The following is a 21,800-nucleotide window of genomic DNA, read 5'->3' on the forward strand; positions in this document are numbered from 1 at the left end:
TATAGAAACTCTTCATGGTAAGAAAATCTAAGGAGGTTAAATACGGGTACTAAACCATTCTTACTGTCTTTAGGTGGTTATAATGAGTTGCGGAATCATTAACATGTGATCAAGCCCATGATATTTGAGATGTATTTTTTGTCTGGTCTTTATTTCGTTAGATTTCTTACTAGACAAAATGAATATTCAGTTGGGAGATATTGAAAAAATAATATGTTTGTTTTATGTAGAAAGTGGAAAAATCTTATGCTTTTGAGATCCCGGATGTTCCAGCAAAATCTGAATACTTAGAAGTTAAGTATTTGGTGAGTATAATTAATCTGATGAAAGACCATAACCTGTTTTCTTACCTAACTAAAGAATTATACGGTTTTACTAAAAAAGCCCAAATAAATTGCAGGATTTGATCTTTAGTAGCAAGGGGCTGTACCTCTGTTGCAGTGTGTAGGCAGTTGCTTATTGTATTGTAATTAAAAAAAAGAAAAAAGAGGGTAATACCTAAACTTGTGGGTTTTTTTGCTGTCATTTATATGTTGGCTAGTCCCTAACAAAGCCAGTTCATTACCAGGTAACCTTTAACATGTTGATTTGTTAGCGCTAGCTCTATTTGTGCAAGTAAGGCATGAGAGGAAAAAATACTTCCTACAGCTACTGCATTCCTCCCACCTTCTCTCCAATTATCATTTGCATATTGATTTACAACAATTGATATTCCAAATTATCCCACATAATTTTTATCGCCTTGCCATTGAATCAACTAATATGCTAAATAACCCTTTTGCTGAACTGGATCAGAGTCCAAAGTACTGCAAGATGTTTTAAATGACTTGGTACTGTTGAATGTTTTGTTGAATCCATGTCCAGAACAGAGCCAATACCTCTACTCATATGGCTCTTGCCACTGGCACCTGGCTGAGAAAGACTTTTTTGTTGAAGAGCTGTAAAACTGAGCAGCAAAGATGAAAAAAAAAAAATTCCCATGAGAACATCAGTAGCTATTCTTAATTAGCAAGAATACTTGATTTGGTTTGAAAAATAAGAAACTTGGCAGTCTTGCACCTATTTGGTCAGTTACTGAAATAATTAATGCCTTTTAAAATCATTTTTTTAATAGTAGTTGTAGGTGCAAAAGCAGCATCGCATAGAGATTTACTAGCTCTCTCAAATTTTTATTCAGCTGTGCAGGAATGCTTTATCCAGTCTTTGTATAGCAGACAAGATCAAAGCTGTGTAACTATCTAAGTTTGCAACACAAGCAGTTTCTGTATTAGAATGGTCATTGAACATTGTGGTCTTGGTAATGTCTCTCTTACATGCAGTGTAGATGAAGAACTTCTGGTTCAGTGCATTTTTGCATTACTGTCCTGATTTTGTTATGCACTTAAATTTAAGTTGAGTCAATAGTGGATTTTCTTCAATTACCATAAGATTTTATGGGTTAGGACTTTGCTTTTTGGAAATTACAGTGATTTCAGGGATTGTGTAGTTTAGTTAAGGCGCTGCCTGACTATAGCGTGTCAACCTTGAAGACTTCTGTGGGATGAAATGACTCACTGCTTTCTGTTACTTATCAGGCTGAATGCCCTCGGCTTCCTCAAGATCTGAAAGGACAAACATTTTCGCATGTGTTTGGAACTAACACTTCTAGCCTGGAACTCCTCTTGTTGAGTAGGAAGATCAAAGGACCATGCTGGCTGGAAATAAAAACTCCACGTATGATGGTTTGCATGTGAAATACTTCGTTGCTGGAAAACATAGTTAGAGATTGGGGGGAGGAGGTGAAATTTAAATTGTACTGATAAATTATTATTTCTCAAATTAACTTTGTAATTTATCTGTGTAGTTTTCATTATCTAGGACAAATTGTGACTTCAGTAGAAGAAGAGCATTGAGATGCTGGAGCATGTCTCAAGAAGGGCAACAAAATTGGTGAAGGATTTAGAGCACAAGCGTCATGAGAGGTGGCTGAGGGAACTGGAGTTGTTTAGTCTGGTGAAAAGGAGAATGAGGGGAGACCTTATCGCTCTCTATAGCTACCTAAAAGGAGGTTGTAGCGAGGTGGGGGCTGGTCTCTTCTCCCTGGTAGCTAGTGACAGGACAAGGGGTAATGGCCTCAAGGTGCACTGGGATAGATTTAGTGTGGATGTTAGGAGGAATTTCCTTACTGAAAAGAATTGTCAAGCATTGGAAGAGACTGCCCAAGGAGGTGGTTAAGTCACCATCCCTGGAAGTCTTTAAAAGACGAGGAGACTTGGGGACATGGTCTAGTAGTGGACTTAGCAGGGCTGAATAGCTGGTTGGACTCGGTGATAGTTTTTTCAACCAAACCTATTCTATGATTCTATGATTTTTCTTCCTTTTCTGAGTGAAAGCTCTATCGATATTAAGTTGCACACTGTACAGGCGAGATTATAACTTTGAATGGCAGGGGGACGGAACTGTGCAGTGCCTGGCAGCTACTCTCTGGTGCACACCCTAGAGTCTCCTATACTGAGATGAAGTTATTTTCCTTGAAATATATATATATATATATAGGTAACTTAAGATTCCTATTTTTTCTGGAAATGTATATTTTTAAAGTTTTTTTCTTTGTGTGTTAACATTTTTTTTTTCTGGCACTTAGAAAAGTGTGTGGTGTGGAGCTTTTTTAGTTTGAAATCCTTTCCACCTCAAAGTGGCATACACAGTTTAGAGGTGGTTACACTGCCGTATTTTGGCTTGGTTAGAGCCCTTTATTCAATGTATGCTGTGTATTCCCAACAACTTAGGGAAGTTGATGGTACCGGACAAAAGCTACGTCTGTTAGTGCAGTCTTCTTGGGGCACTTTGAATACAGAATTGATAATATTGAGTGCTGACACCAGGAGGATTCTCCTCTTCAGTAACTCAGTCGCTGACAAAGCTGGTATCAGTAAGGATTTTGAGCTGGAATAGACTGCCAAAAGGCGGATTAACTCTGAGTTTTCCACCAGGCTTCAGTAAGCATCATTGTGTTTCCTGGCACTGATTTTAAAGGCCTGAGTGGTTCTTCATCAGCACTTTTTGCCCAATAATTTACCCTGTACTTCTTTGGCATTTTTTTCCTTCTGTTCTGTTCTTCATATCCAGTATGACAAATAATAACTAACATTGCAATGAAAACTTAACAGTTCAGGCAGTATTCAGTTTTTCTTAATGCCGATGTGCATTACCTCCCTGTTAGACTACCTTGCTTGAGCTCACATAGTGATTCCAGCCCAGAGTTAAGTGGTACACTAGGAGCTCTTTTTTTCCCATTCCCTTGTCTTCGTTACAGCCTCCAGGTTCCAGAGGGAGTTTGTATCTTGATATCAGAATTGCTCATTTCAAAACTTCAGCATTCTCAATCTGTTGAAAACTGTCTATTAAGCTGGCTAGTTATATTTATGCAAATTTCTATAGTTATTGCACTGGATTTTGTGCCTTAAAGCTGATTTTTGTGTGTGTCCAGTTTACCAGAAGGTTCTTGCTTTCTTGTGTAGCTTTCCTTCCACACTTCAGGGATGAGAAGTATACCTGGAAAGTTTAGAATAAATGAGTCTCAAAGAGACTCCTACAGTTTCTCCAAAAACTGTCATTATTTGTAGTGAAATTATCTTGGCGGTTTGACTGTCAGTACTAGATAGTACCAGAGCTTTTCTAGAGCCGCAGTCTCCAAACTTGTTAGATTGTGCAGTCCTGTTGGTAAACAATTGAGCGTGTCCCCCCAGTATATAGATGTTTATTTATTTATAAATTATATGCATGTACTGTACTAATATATTATGTACATTATACGTATAATATAGAAATTAAAAGATGATGTAGTATGTAAAATAAACACTTTAAGAAGTATTTATTTTATTGTTAAAAAAAATATTTTCTTCCTATACCAGTGGGTTGTCTTGTACACCCCTCGGGATTCATGCACTCCACTTTGGAGACCACTGCTCTATAGAGTGTTTGTTCAAGCTCTGGTGGTTAAGTACTGGAAATCAAAGGGAAAAGGTGTTAAGCAGTCAATCACCTGTCTTCCTTTGGAAAGATCATCAGCGTTTTATAAATGAATTTTTTTTTCCATTTTTTTTTTTTTTTAGTTCCATCCATCTATGTAATTTTTTAGCTTTTACATTTTATGCCTAAATAGCTTTCTGTGGCCTCCCTTACATTTTAGGATATATTATACTGCCAGGATAGGATGAACTCTCTTACATCACCACCCGTCTCCTTATTTCCGTAATCGTGTTTCTGAAGGACTATATCTAAATGAATTATTCAGTGTATTTTGGTCAGTCATATGTTCTTGTTCTCATTTGACCAAAATTCTTTTGATTAGCACTCTGGCAGCCTTTTTGTAGCATTTAAGAAACTTCTGTGTAAATTAAAGTTTCACTTGTATTAATTTAATTTTTATGAAGCCTTCTCCCTTTGGATTGACTGTAAGATGAGATGCTCAGATGTAGTATATAAAGTTTGATACAAAACCCCCCTGAGACTGACTCTATAGCTTGGGAACCAGGAGTTGGAGGGGAGAGACAAATAGATGCTTATAGAACACGTTCTATCATGTCACAGTGAGATAAGGCTCAACTCTATTACTTCACTTGCTACGAGTGGACCTGTGTTCAAATACAGGTGTTTTCTTACCCTCAGTTAGAAAATGTTAGTGTGCCCCAGCCCACAGTGCTTCATCTGTGATGCAGTTTTAGCTCATAACACCACTGTGCTTGAGCACGCACCCTATTTGCCAGGTCTGGCCTCCTCTTCGCGTGTGCCCCAGCCCACAGTGCTTCATCTGTGAAGCAGTTTTAGCTCATAACACCACTGTGCTTGAGCACGCACCCTATTTGCCAGGTCTGGCCTCCTCTTCGCAAAGGTCAAGTCAGTGCTCAAAAGAGTCCATTTTTTGTTGGTAGAAGATGTGAAAGCAAAAATGATAGAGCTCCTCAACAGCATTTCAGAAAATTTCAGGTTTGCAGAGTTGCTTTAACGTAGGCAGCACTACATGCAGCTGTGTGCCAACTCATGTTGGAACTATTTTGAAGGTGATCGTAGTTGATTTTCCTAATCTGTTAAGTAAAAAGAGTTACAGGCACAGTCTCAGGGTGTGTTTTTTTGTGTTGGACCTCACGTTAATTTAGGTGGAGTTATACTCACTTGGTTTATACCTTTCTCTACTATGACTGCGTAGAGCTGCCTGAAGTATTTTCTTTTATGGATTACACATCTTTCTGGCCTCAATACAAGTCTTCCCTCTCTTCTTTGGTGTTAAAGAGCCCCTGGTGTGACGAGGCTTCTGACTGGGGATTCATGGCCCAGGGCATTAGGAAAAATTGGGCAGGATTAGTCTGAACCTTGGACTGTGCCAGAAGGACAAAATGTTAAGAGGATGTGCTCTTTGCAACAGTGCCGTTATAGAAGCCTTACCATTGATTTTCAGAAGAATGAAGGTTGTTCTTGTTGTTTCCTCAGAGCCTTCAACTCAGTCAGTCAGCTGGTGTAAGGTGGAGGCTGTGGCCATGAAGCCTGGGTTGGTGAGTGTGAGTAAAGATCTTTCTCCTCCTCCTCCTCTCGTGGTCATGTCCTTCAGCATGAAGACCACTCAGAACCCAAAGACTCACCAGAATGAGGTAAGTAATCTGTTATTTTGGTTTGGTTTTATTCTTTGTCATATACTAAGAATTTTCTAAGACTTGGAAGAACATAGTGTCTAAATACGTTTAGTGTTGAATAAGGTTTGTGTTGTGGATTTTCCAAAGATATTTTTACTGGGGTCTCACCAGCATGAGGACTGTGGGCTCAAGGGATCTGCTTGGTGAGAATATTTACTGTGACAGTGGATCTTACATATTTTTTTCAAGCCTTCTATTTTGTTTGTTGTGCATTATAGCTATAAACAAAACTGTCCCAGAACAGCTTTTAGTGGATTATTGTATTTTTTTGGTGGAGCTAATCGTAGGTTCTAGGTAAAACGATCATTTTTTTCTGCTGATAAAACTCATTTTGAAATAGAACAAGAGTTTGGTCTACATCTTTTATAGCACCTACTATTCTGCTGTGAGATCTTTCCTTTTCTTTAGAATGGAGGGAAAATGTAGATGGCCACTCTGTCATGGGCATCGGTAGTTAGGCACTTCTATCTATTCATTGTTTTGGGTTTTTTTAAATGTAAGTCTCCCTAACTTAGGAACAGATTTAGTATTCACTGATTAGATACAGTAGTTGCTTATGACTAATTGAATGGAAGAAAAAACAAGCTGACAAATCCTTCAATTGGAATTAGTACTCTTCGTGAAGTTAAATTTTCAGGGAAGCTGGGGAGGGAGAGGAAAGTAGTAAATTCCTGGTTTCTAGCCAACATAATGAGACCTATGTCAGATACCAACAGGATTCTGTTTGCCAAGATGTTTCTAATTGGGTTTTCCTGAGAGTGTCTGTGGAGCCGGGACATCTTACCAGCAAAACAAGCAGATGCACCAGTAAAGCTAAATAGCTTCTAAATGCTAAAATGTCTTGTCTTGGCAGTCTTGACTGCTTGCGAAGGGGCAGCCCTTGCCGAGGCAAGGCTTCTCTGCATGTCCTGCCCTGCTCACGTCTCCCCTGCATCTCACAGGGAACCCTTAAAATAGTGGGGTCTCTTCAGATTCAGGATAAAATCTGATAAAAGCAAAACATTCTATGATTCTATGGTGTGAATGTTGGGGTTGTCCTACGCAGGGACAGGAGTTGGACTCAATGATCATTGTAGGTCCCTTCCAACTTGGGACAGTCTATGATTTTCCAAAATGAATTATTTTTCCTCTTGAATTTCTAAGATTTAGAAGTAAGTTTTGGTATATTTCACTTGAGATCAATTGAAATTTTTCTTCTTTTTAACTATTTATAGTTGGAATTAATTTTAAGAAGATCTTTAGTAGAAACAAGGGAAAAGAGATAAGGAAACTTCAAAAAAGGGGGAAGGGAGAAGACATGAGTACTGATAGTTGTCATGTTGGTGGAGTTCTGAGTTCTGTATCTCCTTGGTATAGATTGTGGCTGTTGCAGCTCTGATGCATCAGAAATTTCCTTTGGATAAGGCTCCACCTCAGCCTCCTTTTCAGACACACTTCTGTGGTATGTACTTGGAACAGTTTATAGTCAAGGAATAATTCCTTTGGAGTTTTTCTTTTGTTATTATGTTTTTTGGGTTATTTTTTTAAAACTGCATTCTGTCACTCCAGCAATAATGGAATAGGTGAGTGGCAAAGTTTTAACTCCCAGGCAGCCTTTTATCTCTTTATTTACCTTCACTGGTTACTGGTTTTTTTTTTATTGAGGACTTCACTGAAAAAAATCTTTATTTGAGATGATGTAAAGTAATCTTGGTTTATACAGTTTGCTGTCATTTTTATTAGTTTTACTTCGTAATGTATTCTCTTACATTACTTTCCTCACCCATGAATTTAGACCCTTTACTTGCTGTCACTTAGTTAATGTTTCAGTTCAGTTCTTCTGAGCAGGATTAAAAAACCAAACACGTCACATTGATTTCTAAAAAGTTTTCTTAGGAAAGAAAATCTCTCAGCCGTGTCGTTACAGTAACATCAGCTAAATTTTGAGATTTGGGCCCCAGTCAGAAGTGAATGTTGAATGCTTGTGAGAGGAAGTTCTTGGGAAGCCGTGAACCATAGTTTTAATATCCAGTTATAATCTTAAATATGACTCATTAAAATAGTTGAATACTTTTCTAGTTACTCATTTATCTTAAAGACAAGTAGTCACATAAGGTAGCTTTTTTAGAATTAGAGGTTAGTTTTCCTTAGCTCCCTTTGTTGCGGATGGATGCTTACAGGGAGGGTACAATTAAGAACTTGTAAGTAAGAACAAATATAATTTCTTTTGCAGCTGTTTCCAAACCAAACGATTGCATTTTTCCTTATGACTTCAAAGAAGTTATTAAAAATAAGGTAATTTCATTTTGCTAGCCTTCTGATTGCAGTGCCTTTTAAAGCATGAACTTTGTGTTGCTTTGGTTAAGGGATGTAAGAGAATGGCATGATTATTTACTTTGTTTTCCACTCTGCAAACCTAAATCCAGGTATTTATTCTGTGTAGCTTGTAAAAACAGAATTGTGTGCTCTGTGTCCTTCTAGTTGTGCTCTTAAAATAGGGTGTTAGATGAGAGTTGTAAAGGTTTTGCAAGGAAGCTAAAATAGTGATTCATTTTCCTTATTCCTGACTATGTACTTGTAGTAAATTGGGAGAATTTGTTTCTTCTATCCTTTGAGAGTAAAGTCTCTCAAAATTCAGAAGACAGCCTTTCTAAAGGGCACTAGGTGAGCTGACACAATAATAAAGCAACTGCTTCTTGTTTTTTCTCTGTTTCTGTGTGATCTTAAGCCTGTGAGTGAAGGATGCACATGGAGCATTTTCCTGGTGTGTTTGATTCTTGGGAAGCTCTTAAAATAACACTAGACACCTGCATACAAAAGCAAAATGGAAAAAAAAAAGCTCCTGAGAAAAGCTTTTTCTGTGTCTGTGGTGGTGAGAACAAAAAGCTTTGAATTATAGAAGGAAAGGGAAAACTCTATGGTGCTTTATTATTGTCTTGTAACTAGTAGGGGAGAGGAGATGTTTCCATTTCAAACTTATTGGGTCATTGAAATCAGGTGCTCTCTTGCTCCTTTTAGAATGCTAGAATAGAAATTGCTGCAACAGAGAGAACACTGCTGGGATTTTTCCTTGCGAAGATTCACAAAATTGACCCAGATGTTCTTGTGGTGAGTAGTTCTGAGACTTTGAGAGTTATATTAAAGCGTATTGTCAGTTGGTCAGCTTTGTTCTTTTCCTTTTGTCCCCTTACAGTTTTTTAAATGTTTATCTTAGACTGTCTTATGAATTGAATTTGCTTATAAGACAGCAGGTATACTTTGATACAAAGATGATACAGAATTTTCCCTGACAGCCTTTTATACATCCTATTATTTCCCATAATATCTGAAATGGTCAGTATTTCTGTAGTCCCTGAAACACTTTTTTCTTTACTCAGAAATGCAAAATACAAACAAAAAAACCCTTTGATTTTCTGGAAAAATGGGAACTCTTGGTATACTTAAGAGTCTGTTTCAGTTCAGATGCACATATAGTTTGTGTTACCATTTAGATTGTGTTTATGCTGTAAATCAAAATGATAACATATACAAATCCACAGGATCTGAGCACAGTTTTGTAATAAGCATTCTTCTGTTTTCTGCTCTATTGGCAGAAGAGGATTTATTATAATTACTCACTTTCTTTTTGGTTATGTTTAATTAATGTACAATCCTGACTTCCATTTAATGATATTCTGAAGACCATTTGAAGTTGGTTATAAATCTGAGGTTGGTTATGTACAACTTCTTATTCCTTTGTAGGTAAATAAAAATAATTAAGTCATGGGAGTAGCATGGAATGAGTAGTAAGATTACTATTGTTTTCAGCTCACTGTGGCTGGAATATCCAGTATTCATCTTATGAGCTGAATTCTGGTGGTTATGGGTAGGAATCGGGGGAAGCACTTCTAAATTGAAGATCCTAGTAGTAGGGGTATGAGAGATATGGTCCAAAAAACAGCAGAGGCGTGGTAGGGCAGTTTAATTTGCATCTGCTTTAATTAGTGCTGGTGAAAACCAAGCTATATCAATATAGGTATGACTCCTTTACTGTGCTGCTGTAATGCCGCTGTTGATTTTAAGGAACAGTATTGCACTACACTGATTTGTCTGATCTGGTGAACTTTGCAGGTCCTGGTGTCTGACTGGTCCATGTAGATGAATGTTCATCAGGGTAGTATTTTGCTTTCAGCTGAGGTTACAGACCAGTGTTGTCAATCTTTTTAGTGTTGCTTAAACTTACCAAATTTCTCTAGCAATATTTGCCATGTAAATATATTCCTGTGAGACCCCACCTGGAGTGCTGTGCCCGGTTCTGGAATCCCCAACATAAGAAGGACATAGAACTGTTGGAACAGGTCCAGAGGAGGGCTACAAAGATGATCAGAGGGCTGGAACACCTCTGCTATGAGGACAGGCTGAGAGAGTCGGGGTTGTTCAGCATGGAGAAGAGAAGGCTCAGAGGAGATCTTATAGTAACCTTCCACTACCTGAAGGGGCTTACAAGAAAGCTGGAGAGGGGTTATTCTTAAAGGTTTGTGGGGATAGGACCAGGGGAAAAGGGTATAAACTGGAGAGGGGCAGATTTAGGCTTGACATAAGGAAGAATTTCTTCACCATGAGAGTGGTGAGGCACTGGCACAGGTTGCCCAAGGAAGTTGTGGGTGCCCCGTCTCTGGAGGTGTTCAAGGCCACGTTGGATAAGGCTTTGAGCAACCTGATCAAGTGGGAGGTGTCCCTGCCCATGGCAGGGACTTGGAACTGGATGATCTTTAAGGTCCCTTCCGACCCAAGCCATTCTATGATTCTGTGTTTCTATGGTTGTTGTAGTATCAAAATACGAATGTGTTATTTTGATGTCCATATTGAGCCTTTCATGGGTGGAGAGAAAATTAATTACTCATAGCGAAGTTTATATGCTGTATAAAGAATGTTGTTCTTTTTTCTAGAAAGCTTTAAATCCTGATCTCTTATCAAAGCATGAAGCTGAATCATGTGTACTGTGAGCCAGTTATAGAGCTGATTTTGGTGTTCTTCTGAGCAGCATTGTTAGTGTTAAGATTAATGAGTACTCTTGATGAATGTTCTCTTAAAAAGTGCTTTCTATGAGAGAGATAATGCCATCAATTAGTTGGAAAAAAAACATGAAGGGCAAAGGAATACAGAATGTGTGAAAGTAAGTCTTTCAATTTGCATTTGTTGTAACCTTTTTTTGTAATTTTTTCTGCTGCTAGGGTCATAATATTTATGGATTTGATCTGGAAGTGCTGCTTCAAAGAATTAATGTGTGCAAAGTCCCTCACTGGTCCAAGATAGGTCGACTGAGGAGGTCCAATATGCCAAAGCTTGGGGTAATAAGATTGCTCAAGTCTTTTAATCCACTTTTTGTTGCCTGTGATTAAAACTGAATTAATTTTGCTGAGGAATTGTAAATGTGACACTGATGTATTTTGACTGTTGGTCACGCTGAATTTCATGTGTCCCAGATCAGAAATGATGAGTGTTTGTATGACACTTACTACAGTTAATAAGCTAAACTAATTTTCAAGTTAGGCTAATTTAGTTTACATATTTCAGCTAGATGGTGGTAATGACAGATTAATTGCCATAGTCTTTACTGTAACAGTCTTTGTCTGCTGTAACTGTGAAATGAGAAAATGTAATTTGGATTGATTGGTGAATCATCCCATAGAGAGCTGCTAAGTTAATAATTCTGTAGTTCTTAGTATGCATTTTTTCAGAGGACAATGAGTGAGGCTTGGAGTATTGAAGTGCTGAATGTGGCCATGTTCTTATCTGTTTCTGTACTTCCTAGAGGCCAGGATGAGTATTTGTGTGTGGTTTGTTCTGTGACTTTGACTTTTTTTTGTCCTGCTGTTAGTACAAAAAATATCCTTGGAGGAAGAACAAAATCCACACCCGTGTTCATCTTGTTGAGTTGTTCTAATTATTAAAGAAAAAAAATGCATGACAGTAAGAATTAAGATCTAACTAATAATGAGGGTTAGTATCTGCTTTTTCATATCCACTTACACTAAAAAATACCATAGATTCCTTTAGGGCATAATTATACAGCTTGAGTTTTAGTGATGTTTAGTAGAGTATTTGGTGACTGTCTGACTTGACTGAGTCCTATAAGCATATATTTTGCACAGATGTTCTTTGCTAATGTTCGTATGTTTCACTTCGTTTGGGTTTTTCTCTCCCTGTGTTATATGGTAAAGGGTCGAGGAGGTTTTGCTGAAAGGAATGCTGCCTGTGGTCGAATGATCTGTGATGTAGAACTTTCCGCTAAAGAATTAATTCGTTGCAAAAGTTACCATTTGTCTGAACTGGTCCATCAGATTTTGAAAATGGAGAGGGTAACAATTCTACCTGAGGAAATTCGAAATATGTACAGGTGTGTTGCTGATTTGTGTTTTTAAACCTTTCCTGGAAAGCAAAGAAGCTCATTTTCCACTGTATGATGTCATGTTCGTTTATTTGATTTGTCGTGGAGGTACTGACTTGACATACTGTAATTTGAAAAGTGAAATATAATCTTAACAGTTCTTTATAATGTTTGAAACTCCTTGTGAGCGGTGGCTTATGTGCATGGCAAATTGATTTGTGAGAGTATTAGTTTAGATACACCAGAAGGATCTGCAAGCTTGAGGTTTGGAAATTTATCAATTAAAAGATCTTGCTATAATTGTTCAGCACTGGTACATGTTCTGTACAGCATCTAGGTTTAAACTACTAGAGAGAACAAAGGAGGCCGATTTTACTTTACTAGGCCATCCCCCTTCTTTTCCCAGTGATTCTTCTCACTTAATGTTCATGCTGGAAAACACCTGGACAGATGCTAAGTTCATTCTCCAGATCATGTGTGAGCTGAATGTTCTCCCACTGGCTCTTCAGATAACAAACATCGCTGGGAATGTCATGGTACATTTTTATTACTTTATACCCCCCTCCACTGTCCTACAAAAGCAGATCAATGTTTTCTGTGCTTGATTTGCTAGTTTTAATTTGTAAACGTTAATTTAGAATACATGATGCTGTATTTTTTATGCTGTGATGAGTGTGAGAGTTAGGTGATCTAGTTAAGTAATAATGTAAAACTTCCATAAAAGTGTCACATTTGAGTTTTGTGCATGATGATAATACAAAAAAATAGTAGTGGTAGGTGAGTTTATAAATAGTTGAAGGACATTTAGCTTATTTTTATATGTCAGTGTTTTCTATGATTTGCTTTGAATTCTTTTTTTGACCCTCTCTTTAGTCAAGGACATTGATGGGCGGACGATCTGAACGTAATGAATTCTTGCTGCTTCATGCATTTCATGAGAGAGACTACATAGTGCCAGACAAACAAGTTTTTAAAAAGCCTCTGCAGAAGCTGGTGGGTCCAGTTCTTTTCTTTCCAATAGTTTTTATCAAAAAGAAAAAAACATTCTTCCATTTTTCACATATTACTGTTATATGAGAGCATGGAAACCCCAAACTTTACCAGTTTTAGATATAGAATTATATAGATTTGTGTTGGAAGGGACTTTAGAGACTTCCTTGGGAAACCTGTTCCAGTGTCTCAGTGCCCTCACTGTGAAGAATTTCTTCCTTATGTGTAATCCAAATCTTTCCCCTTCCAATTTAAAGCCATTCCCCCTCTTCCTGACACTACATGCTCTTGTAAAAAGTGTAACTTGCTTTGCTGTAAGACGTTTATGACTTAATATTACAGCTTATACTTAATTCAAAATTTTTGTGATTGAGTTGATAGTAGACAAATGTATGGTCTAAAGGGATACTGTAACACCTTTTCCATTGTATCATAGGTTAATGGAAACTCGGTTGCTCTTTTAATTTAAAATTGAAATAAGCTAAGTACTTGGCTATGTAGAGAAATAGTGAAGACAGTAGTCTGTGTTGCTTAGTAGATGCACTTCTGCCCTACAGTTATTTTTCTGATGAACAGTATTTCAAGCGTAATTTGTAAGGTGGGCGATTTGTGAATGTTGTTGGTAAGATATCGAAGGGTATTAAAAAAATTCCTTTGGATAATATCCGTGTCAGTATATCTATAGAAGCATCTATATGTTTGTTAGTAAACAAAATAACATTTGAGAATGCATTTGTATTTCACTATATTTTGCTTTTTAGTTTTACTTTTAATTAAAAGTTCAACAGTGAATTCCAAAGCAATAAGTTCAGTTGATTGTAGCATTGCACCAAAGCAATGCCAGAGTTTTAAATGGTTCAGAATAGCAATGGACAACTGGGAGAAAAAAATCTTACTGCAACAAAACAAATAGCAAGATACTCTTTAGGTCAGTAATAATGTTTTTATTTGTTTTATTAAGGCCTAGCCATTGTATTTCTAAACCCTGCATTGTAATTGGGCAGTAATATTTCTCCTGCATCATGAGCTGTTTTTTTCTTAATGTTGGCTTTTATAGCCATCCAGAAAATGTGTACTAATGCTATGTTGAATGATCACAATTACTTTAAGTCTTTGTAATCTCATTAGCAGTTTGTTCCTATAGGAGTTGATTTGAATGCTGTTTTGACATGTAGAGAGCATTAGTAAGGATAATGATGAAAACGCCATGTTTTGAACGTATTTTAAAGGGAACCTTATGTACTGGCTTCCAATTTCATATTTGATTTGCCAAAAATAACTGCTCCAACAGTATAGAAATCTTGGAGACTAGATAATGACTTTTTTAAATGCCAAATGTAGGTGGATGAAGATGAAGATTTTGAAGATCAGAATAAATCAAAGATAGGGAAAAAGAAAGCAGCATATGCTGGGGGCTTAGTCTTGGATCCCAAAGTCGGTAAGATGTGGCAATTTTCTTTCTTCTATGCAGTTAGAGACAGGTAGGTTATGTTAATTCAGATAGATTGCAATGAGCACCATCTGTGTATCTCGTGGGAGTTTGGGGTGGGTGGGTTGTTGCATACAAGAAAATTCCTAGCATTCACTGTGGAATTACTTATTCATGGGACAGATTTTATCTTTCTGTGAGAAGATTATGGTCTTGTGAGGAATTAGGACTGTATATCTGTGTATAACTTTCTAATGGACACGTACGTTTTCTTTCAGTTTCTCCTCTATGTGGGGAAAACTGTACAAGTGTCCTATAGTAACACAGAAGCTATCTGTTCAACTCTGGTGAGTTAATGGAGTTGGATCGTTCCACTTCTGACAGCTCTTTATAATGGGTATTGGTATCTGTATACTTAAATATGCATATATATCTTTAAGTGGGGCTGTTCGTAATCCTTCTATGTTTAAATATCAATATCTTTGTGTACACATATTTCTCTGTATCTCTATACTTACGTAGTCACTATATCATGTAGTAAGTAGAAGTGAATCTTGTCATTTTTGAATCCGTAATTAAGTTGCTGTTGTGATTAACAAAGTGATTATACGGAATCTATACTAAACTAGTTTATGGTTAAGTACTGCTAAGGATCCAACTGTTTGATCCTATCTTAAATTATCAATAAATTCTAAATTGCTGCTAAATCAAAATCGTGTAAAATATTTCCATCTGCAACAAATTGGATGTACTGAGTGGTGTCTCAGTGACAGTGTCTTTATAACGGGTAGTGTCTCAGCAGCTACTTTAACGGAAGTGTGGTGGAGTGAGTTACTGTCACTTGAATATTAATTGTGGAGTTGGAGGAAGTCCTTAGGGAGGCCAAGTAATTATGACTTTTGTTTTATAATCTGTTTTAGGTTTTTATGACAAGTTTATTTTGCTTCTCGACTTCAACAGCTTGTACCCATCAATTATACAGGAGTTTAACATCTGCTTTACCACAGTGCAGCGACTGTCATCAGAAGCACAGAAGAGGGCAGAGGTTTGTGTGCTTTAACTTGTGACTTAAGTCAGACTGTCTTAACTTCACTGTCTTCTCTGTGAATCGGCTTTTTAAGAAACGTCTTTTTCACTGTTTAATGTCTGTGTGTCCCCTTAAAAAAGGGAATCTTGTTTAACGATGCATCATATAAGTTCTGGGTTGGGACTTTTTGAATATTCTATCTCTCATCTTCCTTTCAGTAATACTCTGCACAGAATCTTGCTAAGTTCTCTCCTATCTAAATAAAGTCTTGGTGTCCTCATGAAGCAAGATTATTACTGGGGCTCTGTTGGTCCTTTTCAGCTCCGGGTCTTCCTAGCAGTTTCTGGGCTACCTGACCAATTTTGTCATTCCTTGGTGGAGGCTTCCTAAAGTTAAGTTGCCACAGAATTCATACAAAGGTACCTTAGTGAGGAAGACACAAGTTTCATGCTTCTGTCTGGGAAAAGAAAGCAATATGAGCTCATCTCTTACTAGACATCAAGAAAACTACATGTATGTCTTGAGGTTGTGTGTCAGGGAGTGATAACTTTGACTGTCAGGTGCGGAACTAGCTTCAGGGAAATTTGTGCTGTCTTAATATAGCATTAAACTGTATTAAACACAACTGAAAAACATCGTGAAGGTGTAGTTTCCACGTACTGTTGGCACAGTTGTTGGTGAAACTGTGATGTCAACTGAATTGGTGAGCTGGTCTAAAGGCTTTTATTTTTCATAGAATCATAGAATGATCTGGGTCGGAAGGGACCTCAAAAGATCATCGTGGGCAGGGACCCCTTCCACTGGATGGAGTTACTCGTGGCCTCGTCCTGGCTGTGAACACCTCCAGGGATGGGGTATCCACGACCTCTTTGAGCAACCTGTTCCAGTGCCCCACCACCCTCACAGGAAATTTTTTTACAGGTATCAGCTCACAGATTGGAATTAGTGTGTTGTGCATAAGTGGTTCTTGGACATAGTTAGTCCTGTAACAACTGAACTATCAGTACCATAGCAGAGATGAGGAAAAAAGTATGTGGAACTCTGTCAGTAAATTCCTCCAAACTTTCAATTTACTCGACTAGCGTGCTTCAAAGTGAAACAGCTCATTTTGATTTCTATCATGGTATGGTATTTAATTAGATTTCAATGTTATTTCTTGTTATGGTTCTTCCCAGACTGCTTTACTAAGCTTGCCAACCTTATAGTCTCTCTATTTCCTTTTTATTGTCTATTTCTGTCTCTTTCATTATGCTTGAAATTTCTTTCCTTTTTTACTGAGCAACCCTTTGGTTGGTTACTCTGACAAGAAGAATGTGTCCTTTTTCTTAGGTTGTTGTTTTGCTATAATCCAGTGTTGCATGGGGGTGAAGTTTTCCTTCTGTTGTTATTGTCAGTTTCTCTCTTGTCAGTTATCTTGTTCAGAGTATCACTTCCACAGAGCTTGTGCTCCATTTCACAGTTCTGAACACCAAAAATACTTATGCAGTAATTAAAAAATGATGGATTTTTTCAGCACATAAATACTTGCTTGTGTATGTTTTACTTTTTTATATATTTTTCTATATGTATCTAAGAGTGAGAATGTGTGTATATTGTATTTATCTTGATTTAAATAAAAATACATACATATGTAGTATAGATATAAAAAAACACGTACATTAAAAGGAAAAAAAAATCTTCCTCTCACTGATCCATGTGTCTCCTGGGTTTCTCCCAGACAGAAACAGGCTTAATCCCTGCCTGATCTAGTTGGAAGTGCCCTTGCCCATGGCATGGGGTTTGGAAATAGATCATCTTTAAGGTCGCTTCCAATTTAAATCATTCTGTGATTCTGTGATCCCTGTCTCCCTTAACAAGGACTGAGTAACCTAGTTAAATACCACAAAAACCCTCTCATGCTTGTTCTAAACCGTGCTTTGGGTGCTTTGTTTGGGTGCTTTGGGTGGTTTTGGTTTCTTTCTCCCAAGCTTTTCACTTGCACATTAAAAACTAATCTTCAACCAAAAAAAATGATAAGCAGTGGTGATCATTTGACAGGTCGAAGAGGAGGAAGAAATTCCAGAGCTTCCAGACCCATCTCTGGAAATGGGAGTTTTGCCTAAAGAAATCAGAAAGCTGGTGGAGAGAAGGCGGCAAGTTAAGCAGTTAATGAAACAGCCAGATTTAAATCCTGACCTTTATTTACAGGTGTGTTTTATGGAAATACTTCGATTTTTTATTTTGTTTTATTTTTTTTCTTCCCACTCCCCACAAGTGCCCTGATCAGCCTTGCAGAATAGGGATGATTAGTAGCGCGCGGTGATTGTAATGTGCTTTGCTTTTAGCCCATCACTGCTGCAGGCTGTATAAAAAGCTGTGAATGTAATTGTAAACGTTAAGTTCTGCTTTCTGTTTGCTATGGTTGTATTATTCTTGCTGGTTATGTTTCTTTTCAGTATGATATCAGGCAGAAAGCGTTAAAACTCACTGCTAACAGTATGTACGGCTGCCTGGGATTTTCCTACAGCAGATTCTACGCCAAGCCTTTGGCTGCTTTGGTGACACATAAAGGAAGAGAGGTAAGTCTTTAAAAAGGTTATACATACACATAAAAAGTGTGAATTTAAGCCACTTGTTTTTTTATTGAATAGAAGAATGGTCTTATTTTTGAACCTACTTTTGGTTTCAGAACTGTAGTTTTTCTGTCTTGTACTGCAGAAGTTGGAAAACAATGAAACTGATGTCTAGGAAAGAATCAGGAGAATGTGTCAGAAAGTCAGACAATTTAAGCTCTAGCTAGAGCTTTGTTTTGAATTGAAAATCTTAGTTTCAATGAGCCAGATCTTGGTGACCAAAAAATCCAGGCTTGTTTACAGTTTCCATTAGTTTACAGTTCTGGTTGATGGGTTGGTCTTTAATTTGGTGGTGTGCTTCAGCTTTGGGTAAGCTTGTCTTTGGCCAGGCTGTCCTGTGCCCATGTATGTTAAATTACTGAAAACCCAGAGCTTGTGACAGGGCTGTTAAATCACATGGTGACAATGGATTATGTGACAGGGCCTTATTTTTGGAGAATGTTTGTTCGTCTCTTAAACTAAAGCTGTGTATTAGCCTCAAGAGGCCAAATTTTATTTCAAGAGTTACTCTTAACTTCATAGGCAAAACTACTCTTGCTGTTGATTAGAATGGCAGCTGAATGTAGCCCACATGAGTATGGTTCCACTGGGAAAACCAATCATTAAAGATCCAAAATGTGCCACTGACATACAGTGTCTTCTAACAAATGTGTTTATGGTGCTTCTCATTAGCTCTTTATAGAAAAGAATACCAAGCAGGAATCTGCAAAAGGGCCAGATGTGACAGAATGGCTGGTCAATCTTTTCGTTGAGCAAGGGAGATGGATGAGCTCACATCTGTGTTTAGGAGCACATGCTCCCTGTGATGTGAGGGGACAGCTTTCCTGGCTGGAGACTGCCTGGTACACTGAAGGTCTGTGTACGTCCCCCAGCTGACGTGCATTTAGTTTCTGATGAAAGTCTTGCCATCTAAACAGTTCTCTAGAGACAACCTTATGTGTGCTGTCCTCCCAATTTATGTAAACTGTATGTTTAACCTGACACATATCTAACTAGGAAATAATGTCCAGGTTTGATAACCATAAATGCACCATGCATCCATGTGAATACAAACATTACTGGTTCCTTTAAGGAAATGGTATCTTCTCGTGGTAAGATTCTGATGAATGTATCTACAAGGTTGGCATAAAAAGCAGCTGAGGTTCATAGCTTTATATTTTCTAGCAATATTTTACAAGTCATGGATTTACTCTTTGGTTTTATTACGATCTCCATAGTCTTATGGAGCACCTGTAACAAAGTGGGTATTGTATGGATACCTGAGCTTTTGGTCTCCGTTAAGGGGGTGAAATACTTTGTTTACACATACAGTTTATTCTCACTTGTCCGTGATTTATCAGTTAAGAAATAATGGTGAATGAAATTCTGGTGTTCCTGTTATATTGCAAAATGGTGGTGGAAGGGGGAAACCCCGGACAGATATTACAGGATGTGCTTAGGGAGCACTTTGGGGCACTTTCTCGTACATGGTTTATTTTGAATTGGAAAGGATTTCTTACCTCTAATTCTGGTGGTGCCAAACCTGGGCTTACTTCTGCCAAGCCTTTGCACATGTTTGAATCTCCGGTTTCATAGTTGCTGTGAGGTTGAGAAAAAACACTATGACACAGTGTTGCCTTGAAAGCATGTTGTACCCAGTGCTGGTGTAAAAGTTCTTCTGTGAAATGCGGCTGCAAGGAGCACAGCAGGGAGATGCCAGTGGGAGTCTGTGGGAGCTGGTCTGCATCTGGCAACACTAGTACTGAGATGAATGCGACATTGCTGTCTCGGTAGATCTCTTCTGTGCAGTACAGCACCTCCTGTAGAGCTAAAATTGTCTTTTTTTTCCCCTGTTCCTGAGAGATCAGCATTCATTGCTGTGGATGCTGTGGAGATAACAAACTTTTGAAAATTTGAGAATTTTTCAGGATGATCTGTAGTTTTATGTAGTGTGACAGATTCTGATCAGATACACTGCACGTACTTTGTTCTGAAAACTTTCATTTTAGGTAGGCTTTATTTGGTCCTTATTTCTTGAGTAGTAGTTTTTGCCGTAAAAGATGGTACAAGAGGACACCTTAACTTTTTATTTTTTTAGAAGTAGAAATATTTAATCTGGAAAAATAGTACTTTATTTTATATTATTCTTACTGTTCATAGGTTTCCTCTTACCACTAAGTGCAAATATAAAACGATGAAGTATGAGGAGATTTGGGTTGTCTGTATGAAAAGTTTAATTAAAAAATATCTATTAGGGAAAAATGTTATTGGTCTAAATTTAAATGGCCTTTTCTGATGTAATTGATCAATCAGTAATTGATACATTTTCTTTTACTGTTGTGGAGGGAACCTGAGTAAATGCAGATACGTTTGTAGATGTCTAAGATGGGAAAAATACTGTGTGGTGTGAAAACTGAACTTAATATTTGCACTAACGTGATTACAGTTCAGTCGTAAGTCTTAGCAGAGTAATTGAAAGTGGGAAATATTTATTTCAAGCTGAAAAAGTTCTTGAAGCTCATGGTAGGACTAAGTTTTAAAGTAGCTGAGAGAGGAGGAGCTTTCACTTTTGTAAACCACTGTTTTAGCTGAAGACTCTTTCACTGAAGCTGTAGAAGGAAAGAGTACTGCGAGCATGTGGTGGCACGTGCTTTGTACTACCTCTCCCAGACTGTAAATTCTTTGTGATTTGGTGATGCCAGTGCACTGAAATAGTGGAGCTGCCACGAGGTTATGTTGACTAAAAATTCTTGTAATTGCACATTGCCGTTTAAAAAACTTGTTTATAGCTGTGCTAGCATTTGACATGTTCACTTTGTTTTGGTGACAGAAGTATTAAACATGTTGCGCAAAGGCCATTTATAAAGCCAGACCATACCACTGGGACAGAGTGTAATTTGTAAGAGCTCAGTTCTCTTCAGTCAGCCTTAGCAAGGTATGACCTAGTGCTTTATTTACCCTAAGGGATGCAGTAGAAATGTAGCAAAGCCTTATAACTCTGGCCATAGGTACGCTGAATCCAGCAGAGGTTAGTGTGTGTGATTCTAGTGAATGAGATGGACAACTTCTGTGGATAGCGTGGTAGTAGTAGTGTGTTTTCACTAGATGGCGATAGAGACCTTGGGATCATTAATCAATTAAGACTCATTTTTGTCACAAAGTGTTTTAAACGTTGACTTATCAGGCTGGATCTTCCTTGTTTATTTTCTTCATTTGTGGGTCATCTCTAGCAGGAAAGATGGGGCATACCAGTGTGAAATTTGTCAGAATGTAGTGTATTATATATCGTGGGGACAATGTTTTAAGTTTCGGTGTGTTTTGGAATTTTAAAAAGGGCAAAAATTTGGGGTGATAGGGAGTTAAAACTATGGTTCAGATCTGTTTGACCTTTTTGGAAAATGCAAATGTTTTTCCTGTTTCGATCACTAGAAACTAATCAGTTCTTGTTCTACAACAAATTAAAAAAAAATTCTGTAGGCATTTGCAATCCAAATGTTACCTTATTGGTCTGGAATGCTATAGGAGGATTCCTGGACCTTCCCCTCCACCCCATCGTGTTACTAAACGTTTGCTTGGACATAGCTGTTGTTGTAACTAAAGCAGTTGCTTGCATGGAAAAGTAATAGGAAAATATTTAATATATTTTTAGCTGTCCTTTAATGTAATTTAGCAACTGGAAACGAGATGAGTCGGTGTTGTACAACCAGCCAGCTCTGCACTAGCAGGCAGCGTAAGGTCATGCCTT

At 37.8% G+C, this 21,800-nt stretch overlaps 1 protein-coding gene and 1 non-coding gene across 2 annotated transcripts in view; both read left to right on the plus strand.

Annotated features, from left to right (window-relative positions):
• POLA1 (DNA polymerase alpha 1, catalytic subunit) overlaps positions 1–21,800 on the plus strand; it is a 204,912-nt gene that overhangs the window by 21,406 nt on the left and 161,706 nt on the right. The window contains exons 13-26 of the mRNA XM_054088003.1: positions 231–305; positions 1,575–1,713; positions 5,470–5,627; positions 7,026–7,110; positions 7,882–7,943; positions 8,667–8,756; positions 10,862–10,978; positions 11,852–12,027; positions 12,425–12,554; positions 12,892–13,011; positions 14,350–14,446; positions 15,358–15,482; positions 17,502–17,651; positions 17,900–18,022. Of these exons, the coding sequence (XP_053943978.1) occupies positions 231–305; positions 1,575–1,713; positions 5,470–5,627; positions 7,026–7,110; positions 7,882–7,943; positions 8,667–8,756; positions 10,862–10,978; positions 11,852–12,027; positions 12,425–12,554; positions 12,892–13,011; positions 14,350–14,446; positions 15,358–15,482; positions 17,502–17,651; positions 17,900–18,022 (1,647 nt within the window). The remainder of the gene's footprint in view (positions 1–230; positions 306–1,574; positions 1,714–5,469; positions 5,628–7,025; positions 7,111–7,881; positions 7,944–8,666; positions 8,757–10,861; positions 10,979–11,851; positions 12,028–12,424; positions 12,555–12,891; positions 13,012–14,349; positions 14,447–15,357; positions 15,483–17,501; positions 17,652–17,899; positions 18,023–21,800) is intronic.
• LOC128851044 (small Cajal body-specific RNA 24) lies at positions 14,693–14,823 on the plus strand. The gene has a single exon (XR_008448333.1). It is a non-coding gene; the product is annotated as a small Cajal body-specific RNA 24 (non-coding RNA).

Source organism: Cuculus canorus, chromosome 1 (assembly GCF_017976375.1).
Source record: "Cuculus canorus isolate bCucCan1 chromosome 1, bCucCan1.pri, whole genome shotgun sequence".
In the NCBI taxonomy this organism is placed as follows: Eukaryota; Metazoa; Chordata; class Aves; order Cuculiformes; family Cuculidae; genus Cuculus; species Cuculus canorus.